General features: G+C 28.9%; 1 protein-coding gene across 9 annotated transcripts in view; it reads right to left on the bottom strand.

Moving 5' to 3' along the window:
- Positions 1 to 15,169, bottom strand: part of Nmdar2 (glutamate ionotropic receptor NMDA type subunit 2) — a 466,012-nt gene that overhangs the window by 213,071 nt on the left and 237,772 nt on the right. For all 9 annotated transcript variants that reach the window (XM_076369021.1, XM_076369016.1, XM_076369024.1 and 6 more), the window contains one exon: positions 14,362 to 14,533. In XM_076369021.1, coding sequence (XP_076225136.1) covers positions 14,362 to 14,533 — 172 coding nt within the window. The remainder of the gene's footprint in view (positions 1 to 14,361; positions 14,534 to 15,169) is intronic.

Here is a 15,169-nt window from a genome sequence, read left to right as displayed (position 1 = left end):
AGAAATAAAAGTTTAATAATTTGCACAATAGTTACACAAACTGGACCACATCTTAAAACAATCGCGTAAAAATGAAGTTCATGCGTTTACCTTGTCATGGATAATATTACTTCAAGTATTCCTCTGCAGACACTTAAGTATGTTTCTTTTTTAAATAATCGAGTGCAGACACATGGTTCTTTATAAATTTTGTATATGCTCACTAGGTAAAACTAATAGCAAACAAAACAAATTGCATTCATTGGCAATGGATGGCAATATCAGGATTTTTTATTATCCTGACATTTCATACTTGGGTAGATATCTCATTGGTAACTCACCTTACTTTGAAAATTATATGTATATGTATATATATTTTATTGAAATAGAATAACTCACGTTTGAGTAGTCGATTTCTATTATAAATATATCCATTTGTAACACTTGTGGATTAGTACATATGTTTGTTTAAAGATTTTTCAAATAATTTGAACTTTTAACATTAATTTACAGCGCAAAATATCGATATGTAATCAATACATCGATGACTAAAATAGTGGAAAATAACGTAAGTTTTTTTTCTGAGATAATTTCAAAATCTTTGTGAGAAAATTCATAACTTTAATACAGTGATTTTGGTATCAGAGTCAACGAGTTGACCCAAATCTGACCTCGATGTGGGTAACTGGTTTCAGGACCAAGTTCAATATATACTCATGAATACTAATGGGTTTTATACTTTGGCCTTGTTACATCCAATTAATAATCATAAAAAAGCGTTCGTATTTTCTACTTGGTAAGTATAAAACATTGAATCAATAATTTCATATATTTATTAACACATACATTTATTGCTCTAATTTAGGAAATGTATTACTTTAAGAAAGAAATAATCTATGGTTGATGGAAGATTATTTGTTATTAATAATTCAGTAAAACATAATAGAACCACCTAATCTCTTCTGGATATAATTCTGTGCTTAACGGATTACGTGTTCATTGTATTAAGATCAATTTTGCGGTGTTAATAACAAGTAAAGTGCCGTCCCGCTTAGAGCTAGATGAATTTACATTCATTTCACACGTTAATTATTCCATGACATAAAATTAAAATAAATAATCTATATACTATTATTCAGATATTTATTACATTTCGTTTTGAACATTCAAATATTTTGTAAATGCATACGTTCTTTAATTTAATAATCACTGTCAAGTTGTGTGAAATTATACATATTCCACAGTGGGTTACAATGGTTTATAAATTATACAATTTATTCCTCTCTCAGAATTCGATAGAACAACTGAATTTCATTTTACCTAATTTATTAGCGCCATTTTATCTTATTTACTAAGTTCAAATATAGTAGTTTTATAGTTAAATTCGTAGTTGTTCTACTATTCTATTAAATGTTAAAGAAAATGTAGTTGCCGCGACATTGAAACATGATAGCTACTTCGGTCCTTCCTTAAAGGAAGTAGCTCCATTTAGAAAGAAACCTATTTAATTGGCTATTAAACTTGATTAGTTGGCAATTAAATGCTGGCATTTCAACGATTATCAGCCTTAAATTTAGTAGTGCTGTTAATTCCATGGTCCAGATATAGATCGAGCGATATATGAACGTCTCTTTAGATACTCCGTAGATTCTAACTTGCAGTGCAATTTGGAATTTATATGATCTTCATTAACACTCTTTAAATTGATTTTTCCACTTTAGGAAAAACATACTTACGCGACACTACAGTAATTATAGTGGAACATAAACTTTTATTCTAACTGATTATTTGAAACTAAAAAATTACTTTTACATTATTGAGTAACTCAGAATTATTGGTAAATGAAGTAATTAAATATAAATATTTTAATAAGGTGCATTAAACGAAGCTTAAAGAAAAATGACGTTTAGGGGTTTTAATAAGCCAGAGTAAATTTTATAGGTCTAATTACAGGAATCTTGATTTTCATGCAAATTCGAATTTTTAAGAATATAATTAGAAAAGCAAAATTGCAATAGAAAATTTTCATATTTCCAAAAAAATTCATTAAAGTCCACAATCCACTCATTACATTAAAAATAGAACGTATATATTCTTTAAAGTTTTCATTTTGTAAAGGATTAAATATTTATTTACTATTCAATTGCGGAAAGGGAAAGGGAACTTTCCATGGCCTCCTTGAAATCGTTTACCGTTTCGCACAAGCTCGACTTTAATGTTCCTCGTTACTTATACCGCTGAGAGTTTTTTTCAGGAACAAACGCGGGGATGAAGAAATTCCTGGCAGTTTTTCGCGAGCAATTTAGGAAGTTGAGGCCCCCGTCAGCCGCAGCGCGACAAATTAGAAGATAAAGGAATTCTTCGCCGTGGGTGCGACGTTGATCTAACAAGTGGTAGCAAAAAGCTCCCCGCTGCTTGAATAATGCAAGTGATTAGTGACAGTGTAAAAGAATGACTCAAGGCAGCATCTCGTTTGCATAGATTAAAATTAAAATATTCGCTTCTTATGGGACGATTGATGAGAATTATATTAACGCTCGGCACGAAGTTCTAGGAAAGTAATCGAAAATAACGATTTAATAGATGAAAGGCTGTGAATACAAATAAAGGATGTGAATGAGGATCAACAGTAGAACTACCGAGCATTTAAATTGATTTTTTGAAATCCTTTTATAGAAACTCTAAAAGTGCGTCTATTGAGACTTTAATTCATTTACAATTCAATTTTCGTGTGGCTAAATCAATTTCTTTAATAATTCCTCGAATAATTCATTATATTTTTAAAAATTACAAACAGAAGAAATCAGGAATTAATCATTTTGATCCGCCTGGTAGTTTTAGTGTTAATAGGATACTAAGTGACATAATAACTCTAGTTCAATCTCAGAAGAAATATAATTTTAATATATTTTTGGCACGTGGAAAAATAAAAGTGTTCTTAACACGTTCACAACCAGCATCACATATTTGTGATGCTCAAAATTCTATATCTTGCGTAAAACAAATTAAATTACTTTCACGCGTGTTTGTATTTAAAGCCGTAAAACATGACGTAGGAGTATGATGTGGAAGTGGATACGATTTTTAAAAAATTTTATTTGCATTTTATGAAGATGACTTGTTGCATTCAATAAAACATTATAACAATGAAGCTTGTTACTGAAATAAATGCGGGTCGAGAACATGTTAAAATGTAAATTTTGTTTTCTTACTCTACTTGCATTCATGATGCACAAGAACATAATTTTTGAAGTCACTTTTTGCTAACCCTTGTTTAATAATGGCATTTTAATTCTCCATTCTCTCGTTACCTGTGATAAATCAAATGCACCACGTTATTGATGAAGTGTAATATAATACGAATTTCATTTACGAAAGTATAAAAATTTACTGGTACAAATAAAGTTTCCCTAGTATAAAAACAAACAAAGATTAAACATCTTTATACCTTTCAAATAAGTCTGATATTAACATAAATTTTTCTTCACTTATGGAAAATTTTTGTTTCCTTCGAAACTGAATAACATGAAAGTAATGCACGCTTAAAGAATTGCCGCATAAAGAAGGAGAAAAATTGAGATATGAAAAATTAAGAGATGGCTTTTTCTTGCATCGTATTGAGACTAGCGCAGACTGACGTCTGAGATTTTCATAAAGTACCACAGCTTAATGGACCGATCAACTCAGTGGTGACGCAAGTAAGATGCATCGTCTGAGCTATTGGATACCAGCGCATCCACTTAAAAAATAGACCGTACAGGCACATACAGGGTGTTAAAGTAATACGGCTATTGCATTATTAAAGAATTATCATAAAATGTGTTGCAGTTAATAATAAAAATGAAAACAATGAAAACCCGTATTAATAACATAAACATTTTGTTATAGTTATTTCAAAGACAGTTTACATGGAAAAGAATTAAACAAAATAAAGAAGAATCAAATTAACTATGAATATGTTAAAAATATTACAATTTACACTTTTCTTTTTCTCATTAAGTTGCCTAATTGCAAATAGATCTTTTAAAATACCTAAAATACATGTTTTATTTACTAATCTTGATTAGTTACTCTCAAAAATTAAACTACATGGAAAATACAAAAGTCTTTAATTAATGTACAAACGAAATGTATTATTCCCTTTCATACATCAAATAATAGTATAAGATACTATTAAAGTGCTTTCTTGAATAATATAAAAGTATCGGTACTATGTCTTGTATTCAATAAACACTGCACGTAAAAATGCTTTCGCAGTGCAACCTGAGATCTGATTCACGTGCTTCAAATTTAATTCTTACAGTTGCGGGGTCTGTGTGGATCGCTACCGTTGCTCGTCCCATAAATTTTCAATAACGTTGAAATCTGAAGTTACGACGGTAGCGAAACAGGAAAGAGCTTTTAAACAATTTTTGTTCGTTTCGGTGTCCGAGACGAACCCCTAGAATTTATGAACACCATTCTTTTTCAACACCTTATATATATATATACGCAAAGCGCGTATGCGTGTTGCTTTTGAAATGGCTCCCGACTGTCCTTCGCGTTAGCGTAATACTACTTACGTCAAATAACCTGTAAGTATCTTTACCTACTTCTTTCATGTGTGACGCTCGCTAAAGTGCATTTCAATCACGATAATGTATCCTGAAACTTGATACGGAAAGTATGTTCGTACGAAAATGTCGATTGGCAAATAAATATTACAAACAAATAACATAAAAGACAATAGATAGCTTCCAAATAAAATACCCAACGCACAATCCAGTGAAGTTTAAATTAATAAAGTAGAATTTCCTTTTAAACCTCATTTAAAAATTCGACGAAGCTTTTTAACCAACAGAATATTTGTTTGGATTATTATATTATTGTCGATTATTATCGAAACAAATATTTTGTTGGTTAAGAAGCTTCGCTGCATTTTTAAATGAGGTTTAAGCAAAATTTCACTTTATTAAGTTAAACTTCATTCAACTGTGCCTTGGCTATTTCAGTTGGAAGTTTTCTATTGTCTTTTAATTTACTTATTTGTAATATTTATTCGTATATTATAATATAAATGCCACATTGAAAAGTAAGACGATAAAATTTTGTAACCAATCTACCACAAGTAATGCGAAATTGACATTTGAAATGAACAAATTATTTGGATTTCAGTTATTTGTTCTTGTAGGGCTATTAATAAGTAGTACCTTCTTGCATATCATATTATCATGTACATTAAATTTGCTGAACGATCTAATATAGATTAGTTGTAAATTTATAAAAATACAGAAAGTACACAACATATTTTATATATAATTTACAAGATTTATAAAAGTGCAGAGATTAAGAATAAAGTACAATTCATGAAAGTACAACAAAATTGATAAAACTATATAAATTATCAGAAAGAAAATAGTTCAATTGTTCGTCGATGAATATAATTAAAATGTATTTTCAGTTACTTTTTTTTAAACTTTTAGAAGAGGCAGATTTATAACAAACCGAGGATTCTAGAAACTAATATATTACTCCATATTTTTGTTTGCTTTATACATCGTTACATACTATTTATAGAAATAAGGGGCACCAGTAATTTCAAAACTCAATAATGATTGATGCATCGTAAACTTTAAAACGTAGTATAACAGGTATCGTATCCTTTAAATGTGTATTTCTCTTAGGCCTAATTCCCTTGCGGCCCATCATACGATAAAATTCGTATCCCACTGCGACCATGATCATAAATTTTACCTATCTTAAAGTATGAATAAATAATGAGTATAAAATTTGCCATCATAACGAATTATCTGAACATTTAAAGTACCTTACTTTTAAGGAAAAATACAAGAGAAATGGATTGAATAATTCTAACTCTTGCGACACACGCAAAAAGCTCAAAATAAACGACTGTTTTTAATTACTGCCATACTACATTTTTCTTAACTGAATATTAATTTCGATTTAATTTAATTTCCAGAAAAATTTATACAATAACTTACTGAACAGTGCATTATTATTAAATATGCTTGTCAGAAGGTGTCTTCTCTTCATTACTTAAAAGTATACTATTTTTCTATACTATATTATTAGTTTTATAAACTATATTATTTTTCAAGATTCCGATCGAAAATATCATTTTCCTCATATTTTCAATTTGTATGGCTATAGGTAAAAAAATATCTGTAATCCTTTTTCAGCAGTTCACGCAATATTTCAGCAAAAGCAGAATTGTCAATTCAGAATGATCCTCTAGGGGCAGAAATTGATAAGTGAAAAGCTTTGTGCTTAATTGACCATTGTAGGAGGATTTATGGCTCTCATAACCTGTTTAAATTATTGAACGTGCCATCGGGTAATTCGTACGAGGTACAGAATGAAATATGATCGACCGCAGACAAATAAAACAGCATAAAAATGGGAGATGCATGGAAAATGTTATTTTCCACTGTGCAGGCGAGTAAAACGCATTACTGAATAACCATTTTATGGCAAAAAATAATCCAGTATCCATATTTTTCCCTGGAAATTCGTCGACAATTCCGATGGACAAAATTGAACTCAGTTTCGTAAATTAAAACACGTTTAAATCTAGTGTTCGTTTACAAGCTTTCTAAATTATAGTGAAAATTTTTATATTTTACCAAAAATCCTAATATAATATGCTTTTAGAAACAATTTCATTAGATAACTGTGTAGTAAATAATTGGATATCGATATTTTATATTAAACCTACTAAATTACAGTATATTTTTATATATCGATGAAGAATAAAATTACTTCAACCCTTTGCACTATGGGTTCCTTCACAATTGCGTTCGAAAGAATTATTTCATTGCTCATTATTCGTTAGAAAAAAATTCCATGGTAATTCTATATTTACGTTTACTCTAAACTATTGTAATTCATAATAGAAAAATAATATTTCATTTGGACTAGAAAAAATTAACTGATGTTTATATTTGTTAAATTATATTTGAAATCTTCCCCATGAGTCTGACATTATATTGTAGGGAAAAGGGTTAAAAAACAATGTAGTTAAGAAAGAGTCTATGAAAGCAACATAAAAAATATATATATGTATATATTTATTGTTTTATGTCTTTAGTATCTATATGTTGTAGCTTGTTTATTTCAAACTGTTTATGCACATTTCCAAACAAAGTTTATAAGTTAGATCCTTCTATCAATCTCAGAAGTCTGCAACAGTCTCAAATTGCGTGTAGAATTAGTTTATAGGAATCCAAAAAACTTGACTGCTATGAAAATATTAATTTGTACATTCGAAATTGTGAAGTTTTTTTAAACTATGTTAGGATCTATTTATGAAGAGTAATTTAGATTAAAAATATTAGAGCGTGGAAGAGTAAATTTTCCTTCGTGAACTTATAATGTTAGGTTATTTTAATTACGCATTAAATATATTTATTAATTACATACTTAATTATATATTTTTATAATAAACCCTCAATAGATTTTCACTTACTCTATATAGTATATTCATATTTCACAAATAGATTACATTGGTATAAATACAAAGAAACTAAAAAGATACCAGTTAGTAGACTAATTCTGACGTTCACAATTTGAATTCACAGAAACTAGCGAAAAACTAATGGAATTCTGAGATATGGCTATTGCTAGAAATTACCCACAAGCTCAAATGTAAGGCTGTATGCACTGCTAGGATTTATATACACGGCTTTATTTTTCTCAAACTGCAAAAACCCTTTGCAGTGGCCTAACAAAATATAGAGCAGCATTTATATGTCATGTCAAACAGCCTAATTTTATATTGTAATTTCCGAGTTCCATTCGTTTGTTGTTTCTCTCAAAGGATACCCGGGATAAAAAGCCGGGCTTATTTCTGAGCATTTTTCCAAAAATTAAACGAGATTCTTTCACGAATCAAATTCAACGACTTTATATTCTGCATTTGTATTTCCAGACTTATATTTTATTTATGCATAATTTCTATTGATTATTTTGTGCATTTGTGTTCCTAAATTCATATCTTATATTTAGTTTATGTTATTAATTAATTCATTTTTGTTGTTTATACTTAATGAACTTTGTTATTTTGTTAATTTATTTATTTTTATTAAAAATAATTTAATTGTTCAGTTAAGATTTTATGTGTCGTTGAAGTTCACTTCTCTATGTCGAAAACAGCTGGCGTAAATAGATTATGCTTTACGAAGTAACCATGCATTACAAAAGGGATAGGCAACGAACCGAAACCATTGCAAAACCACGATAAGCCCTTATCACGATTTAACTATCGACTCTTTTCAGTCGGTAATTGACGGTATCACCTTTAACATGGACCAAAAATTATCTGCTAGTCTGCACGGGAGGTGAACACGTATTCACTAGGGAAGCTTCGTTAGTGGCAATTAAATTGCAAGTGGAAGCTAAACGGCCCACATATTCCGCAGCGCCATTTTGAAGAGAAGGTAAACAAGCACAGAATATTTCGACTAAATCAACGACACCTGTAAATTAATTAATCAAAACTTCCAGTCCTCGCGAAATTGGTGTACGCAATATTTTATCTGTGAAATTCATTTAGCATTTAATATAAATATTTAGTATCGGATATAATAATTTTACTAATATCATTATGCAAAACAAATTTACAATATACATCAAAGCGATGAATGTATGAGTAAAAAAATTTTATTAATAATATTAATAAATTTTATTAATAATAATAATTGAAATAATGAAATAATCTTTAATGTTGAGCATAAATTGTCTGGTTTATAAATACTAATTCTTTTATGAATATTATTTATGTCATTTATATAAAGTATTTATATAAACTAATCTGAAATTAAAGTCAGCTACGTCTTGTTACAAAATTTGTCTGTATATGTACATATAATATTATGTTTGTACAAATATGGTATATACACTACCGATCAAACTTTTGGGACCGATACATCGGTTAAAAGAAAGACTTACATTTTTTGCAAACAGTTGGGTTTAATAAATAATGACACTTCTTTCTTATTTATTTCATAGAATACAAATCTTCTTACAACAGGACTATTATCACGAATCACAAGACAAACAAACTACGAATAACAAAATCGTTACCCAGTACAACAAAACATACGTCGATATGTGTGTATATATTATATGTTTTATTGGAAAACTTTTGCGTTTGATAAAGGAATATGGACATATACGTATAAGTCAAATGTAAAGATATGTATATAATTTTCAATTATTTTATTTCATACATTTACAAGATATATAATTTTTAATTTGTTACGTTATATATCAAGTGGTCTCAAGCTTTCGACCAGCAGTGTACATGTACGTACATTTTTAAATTATGTTCATAAACAAACATTTGTGAAATTCGAAACATTTTTCGAATTCTTCCAGTCATAAATTTAATCTTCTGAAATGTTTATTTCTGCTTTTTTCAATGATATGCATCAAGTGTCCCAAAGAGTTTTTAATGAAAAACGTGATATTAACACCGTATTCGTGATATCCTATTTCATCCATAAAATCCCGACGTCAAAACGTGATTGAAGTTGATACAGGTTCAGTTTTCCGTTACATCTTAACGAGAGATTTCAGGCATATAAGGATCCCAAGCGCAAATCTGACGAAATGTAATAAAATTTAGGAAACTTTCTTTCACGATATTACATTCAGGAGGAAAGCTGGAAATACCAATCAATGAAGAATTTATATACGTACTTAAGTAGTAAGATGATGCATTTTTAACAAGACACAACATGTTTCTTCTTATAAAAGCACTAAATTATTATAGTCCAAGCTAAAGTTCAATGGTATTGAACGTCGCTAAAATTATAATGCAATTGTTTATTTAACACAAGTTACATGTAATACTATACTAACTAATGGTGAAATACTTTACAATTGATTTCAATTTATTTATATATTTTTCCTCATTCTTAATGATTGTAATGATTGTTCACATTGATCTTCGAACGAGAACACATATGTTATTGAAGATTCCGCTATTATGGTTTAATTTATAACTTTTACAGATGAAAATATTTACATATATTTTCTGTATGAGTTATGAGTTTATATTATTAATAAATATTATATAAAACTATCTTGCAAGAAATTTCTGCTTATTTAAGAAAATTTGCTACGATTAAATAAATAAATCAATTTTTGGCAGCTACAATTTTATGCAGCATACATACGCAATAGACAGATTAATTAGTTATAATTTTAAATAAATAGGAGTATTAAAAAGGCATACATTTTTCGAATTTAATAAATAAAATTTGACCAATATGTATATTAATTTTATTTTTCTCTCATTATATCAAGTTTCATTCAGTGTAAAAATAAAAAGGATACGAATTTTTTGTGGATTCAGTTATATTGACAAACAGGAGCAAAGAAGAAAGCCAATCTTTTATGTTGACTCCAATGTCTGTAGATAGGGTTTCAGGCGTTTTAGTGAAAAAGGTCAACGCTACCACCTCTGTGAACAAGACCAATGCTCCGCGAAATAGCCTCGAACCGATCTATGGAACATTTTCTCTTCTTTAACCTGACATTCGCACGCTTAGTAAAGATCTCACTTAGATTTATAGCCTATATATAATCCTCGTAGTATGCTCTGACAAGTGGAGTCTCCCGAACTATTTTAAATAAGAATCTTACAATTCTATCCTTTTTATGCTCTCTCTTAAACATCTGTCCAATTTAAATCTGTCAGAATGTGTTATCGACGGCGGTCAATAAAATTATTGATTTATATATATTATTGATTATATTGTTACGGTTGTTACGTATAAGAAAAATTAATTATGTGTTACTCTTCATTTTTGTTTTAGTGTTCACAGAGTGTACATGAAATTAGTTTGTTCTCTAATATATAATTAAATACTTACTGTGTTTTTTAATTTTTTGGTTTGATTAAACAAGATTTAGGACAAACCTGACAAAATCAAAATCAATTTTTTAATGTTAAGGTCCAGTTCTAACGTGAAAGTTTTAAAAACACGATATGTGTATTTCTATCATTTTTTTCATTGTTTATGTGTTGCATTTACAATGCATTTTTAAAGGCATCTTCAAAAGCTTAAAAGATCATAAATTACGACATTTCGTTAAAATTAAAGACAATATTTGCGAACAAACGAAGGGTATGTACTCGACTATGTATACTCCAAATTGTGGCACTAAATTAATATTTAATTGTGTAAATATTGTATCAATTGTTTATTCGAGAAGTGACGAAATAGTAATAGTCAGATAATGGTAATAATAATAATAAAGTTTTAGAATTCTAAGGTACTATGTTCCTATTACTATAAAACTATATTATTATATTATCTGCTATAGGTATGTATGGTCTTCAAATAGAAGGTCAATGACGGTTTTAAAAATTCTTATGCGAAGCATGGTCAGGTTTTTTCGAGAGTTTTTCTTAGTATGGTAAATATTATTCAAATGATAGGATGAAGATCTCAAGGAGATATTAATAAATTTACTTATTTAATAGAACTCTATTTTATAGTACATACATTTTCCCTAGAAAATAAAATTCTGACATTGATGTTGTCATAAATTTGTATTTTTTTAAAGTATTTGAATGACAGTAAAACTTGACTTTTATCTTCAAGCCTCCATATACGGAGTAGTGTACCAATAATTCTTATACTATCCGAAAAAGATAATTCTACTTTTCAAGAAGTAGGTCAAACAATAAATTTTGATACATGAGGTAGCGTCACAATATTCTCCCTTCGATAAATTATTTAAAGGAAAAACGTTCTCTTGCGGAAGAATTCAAACTTAGATTTCAACGTAGAAGAATATTAAAGAAAGTATTGAAAACTTTTGAAACAATACGGCTTTCCTTTCTAACCTTGCAGTTCAATCTTTTCGTTACGCCAACTGTGCCCAAGCCAACGGATTTAATCCGCGATAAATTCGGCCACAAGGTACTTTGCTTAAACCAACCATGACAAAAGTTTCCAGAGTGTTCAGCAATTGTCCTCTAAGACGGATCAAGTCTGAAGTCAGCTTCAAATTTACATTTGCTTAAATCAGAAATTTCCTTAAATACTTTAAGTACATGATAATACCTAAGTATTGATAAATTTAAGATTTTTCACGTGGATGTTCATACATTTTTTGTCATCAATTCATCGAATGACTTTTCTATTGAGGACGATAAGAAGTTTTACTTAAAGAGAGGGAAATCATTGTCGGAAATATTTCCAAGAATGCCCTGTGACATGTGCAGAAAGAAAATATAGAAAAATTCATATTGTTATCTATATTACTGTTCAATTTCAGGGATTCGTGCTTTAATTTATGGTTCTACGAATGGAACGGTTTATTTCTCAGGGATATATGAAGTTTACATAATTTTTACATATATAATGGTTTACATTTGGTATAAATTGTTTACTATTAATTTTATATCGCGTGATTTTTCTTATATACCCTTAGACAAATTATATAATTACATGATAATATAATAATTATACAACTTTAATATTATATAAATAAAATATATTATAAATAAATGATAATATAAAATATATAATATAATTTTATATATAATTATATAATAATAAGAAGAAAATAATTATAAATAATAAGAAAAACATTGACTTATTATATTATATTATTTTTTATATAAAATATAATATATTATAATAAGTGATGTTTTTCTTATCAAATAATAAAGTAAAATTAAATTCCTATAATTTTCTCTTCAGTATTTATTACCACTAGATTTACAGACCATCGTTATACACTTTATTCTATTGTTCCTAAAAAAACTATACGTGCGCTCATATAGTTCGCGAAAATTATACCTTCAAAACCAGAGTATTACAATGTATATTCGCATAGTTCCACCAATCAAAATCGATTTAAATTGTTACCAAATAATGTTTAAAAAATTCAGTATCTGTCAAATGTCAATTGAAAATTGAGATCACTGATTCAGAAGAAACTATCTTTAGAACCACAGTCTTTATTAAAAACACCAAGGAAATTTAATTTTGTTTGTATTTCTGCGGAAAACAGTTAAGGGAAAGTACTATTATCAACCTTTGTTTGGTTTCTTTAGATTTTAGTGTATTTTACACTTTATTTCGTATTAGTTATAGTTAAGAGCATTTATTGATTCTGAGCAGCCGAAAATTTTGTAAGTATTTTCCTCAGGTCGTTTTATTTCAACCCTGCAGCGCTTCTAGTTGAAACGCTGTGGTTCACAGGTGTTCTAGGAATTTCAGTGGAAAAATGTTTAGGGTCGCCTTTACGGTTGTCTCGTAAACAAGTCTAGCATGCTTCCCTGTAGATAACATTATTATCTTTATCCTTTTGGCAGAATGTTACACGGGGGACTGAGTCAACATGGTTTCCTAGATATAATTATTTCGAGTTGACATGATACAACCTTTGAGATGTCGTATCCGTACACTGATGTATGCATTTTAATAATTATGATTGAAACCATAACATTCATTTTAAATTCCATGTATTATTGATATATTCGGTACCTGATAATATTTGGTATGTACTACACATTTCCAAACGTATCGATTCATGATTGTAGAATTTAACTTCATTCAATTTATATAAGATAATACTTGATCTTCCTCCAATGTTTTCGTACGCGAATGGAAAAAGGAGCATTTCAAACATGCCGATAATTTTTATCGTGAATTAGTGAATGTACTTTCTTCCTGAAGAATTATGTTTTGCAAATCATTCATATAAGATGTGAAAAATATATTCATTTTTTTTAGAAATAGCGAAAATCACAATCATTACGTTCAGATTGTTCGTAAAACTAAAGTTTTATTGTTTTAGTCATTGTTATCGTTTATTCGTCATAATTCAATCTTAACGATAGATTTCTTGAATTTATTAGAAAAATCTTAATTTAGAGTTAAACTCGAATCAAAATTTAAGTGCTGAAATTCACTGTGTGAGAACGCAAAAGTTGGAATTTTAATACAGAAATTTTTGCCGTTGAACACTCATTTTCTTGATTTAAATGTTCTATTTAGGGGAGAAAAAGACATTTCCATAAGAAGATGCTCATTCAAGGAACTTAGTAAACGGAAGAAGAACAATGAAGTTGTAATTGAAAAAAACATTATTTCTGACCACAATAGCAATTTCTAGTTGAGGTATTTTGTTTATTAAAATTGTTTATTTACCTTTTCTTTATTAAAATATGTAACGAAGGGTTATATTCAGTCGATAATGATTTGTTTGATATTTAGAGAGTCTTAGATTATTACTTATGTATTAACTTGTTTAAATGTGATAATATTACTGTATCCGATGAAATTTTGTTTATACAGGTTGGAATTGAATTTCGTTTCGTGCACGACGCGTTTCTGTTCATGATAAACGTAAACTTACCCGTGGGACTTGGCGTCAGCTCCTGTAGGTCCACTTTCACGTGGATGTCGTATCGTTCGAAAAGTTTCAATTTTCGCCCCCTCGTGCTTTTCTGAAGCGTGTTGATGGCATAGGTAAATGCTTTTGTATACTCCCTGACACCAAAAGACGTATGCGGCACCACCATGCCCACCTGTTTTGAAAAAGAAAATTTATCCATGTAAATAATCATTTATTATTATGATTATCTTTCCTGAAATATCATTAACAATTGATGACCGCAGATTTCATTGCACAATTTATCATATAAGAACGATATTTTTTGAAAATTCTTGTATGTTGCATTTACAAAGGTAAACAAACTTGTTATTCTAAATCTAATTGAAATATTGTTATTTATAGCGTGAAATAAAATACTGACTTAGTTTCATTATTAAGAAGTACTTTTAGAAGAACATAATATGTTAACAATGAATATTTCAATACAGCTGGTTCAAGTTTAACGAAATTGTGTTATACATGTTTACTTTTTGTAAAAACTGACTGTTAATAAAATCAACCATTATTAATGGTAGAAGTTCGTATCGTACTCTAGTAGATACTTTTATGTCGATCAGAAAAGTTTTGATTGCAATTTACATGGTGTATAATATATTCGTTTCTATTAAAACATCTAAAACTGTTGCGTCGTGTCGTTCCACGAGGTACGGCAATTAGATCATGACCAAGTTAGGTGTAACGAAGTTAACAGAATATTGTAACTCCGGAGAACCAGCTCTTTTTATTGTAAGTTACAAACGTTTAAGTTTCACAGAACAGACTTGGCTAC

The sequence above is a fragment of the Nomia melanderi genome, chromosome 7 (assembly GCF_051020985.1).
Source record: "Nomia melanderi isolate GNS246 chromosome 7, iyNomMela1, whole genome shotgun sequence".
Taxonomy (NCBI): domain Eukaryota; kingdom Metazoa; phylum Arthropoda; class Insecta; order Hymenoptera; family Halictidae; genus Nomia; species Nomia melanderi.
The sequence above is the reverse complement of the archived record's forward strand: the minus strand, read 5'-3'. Positions and strand labels throughout refer to the sequence as shown.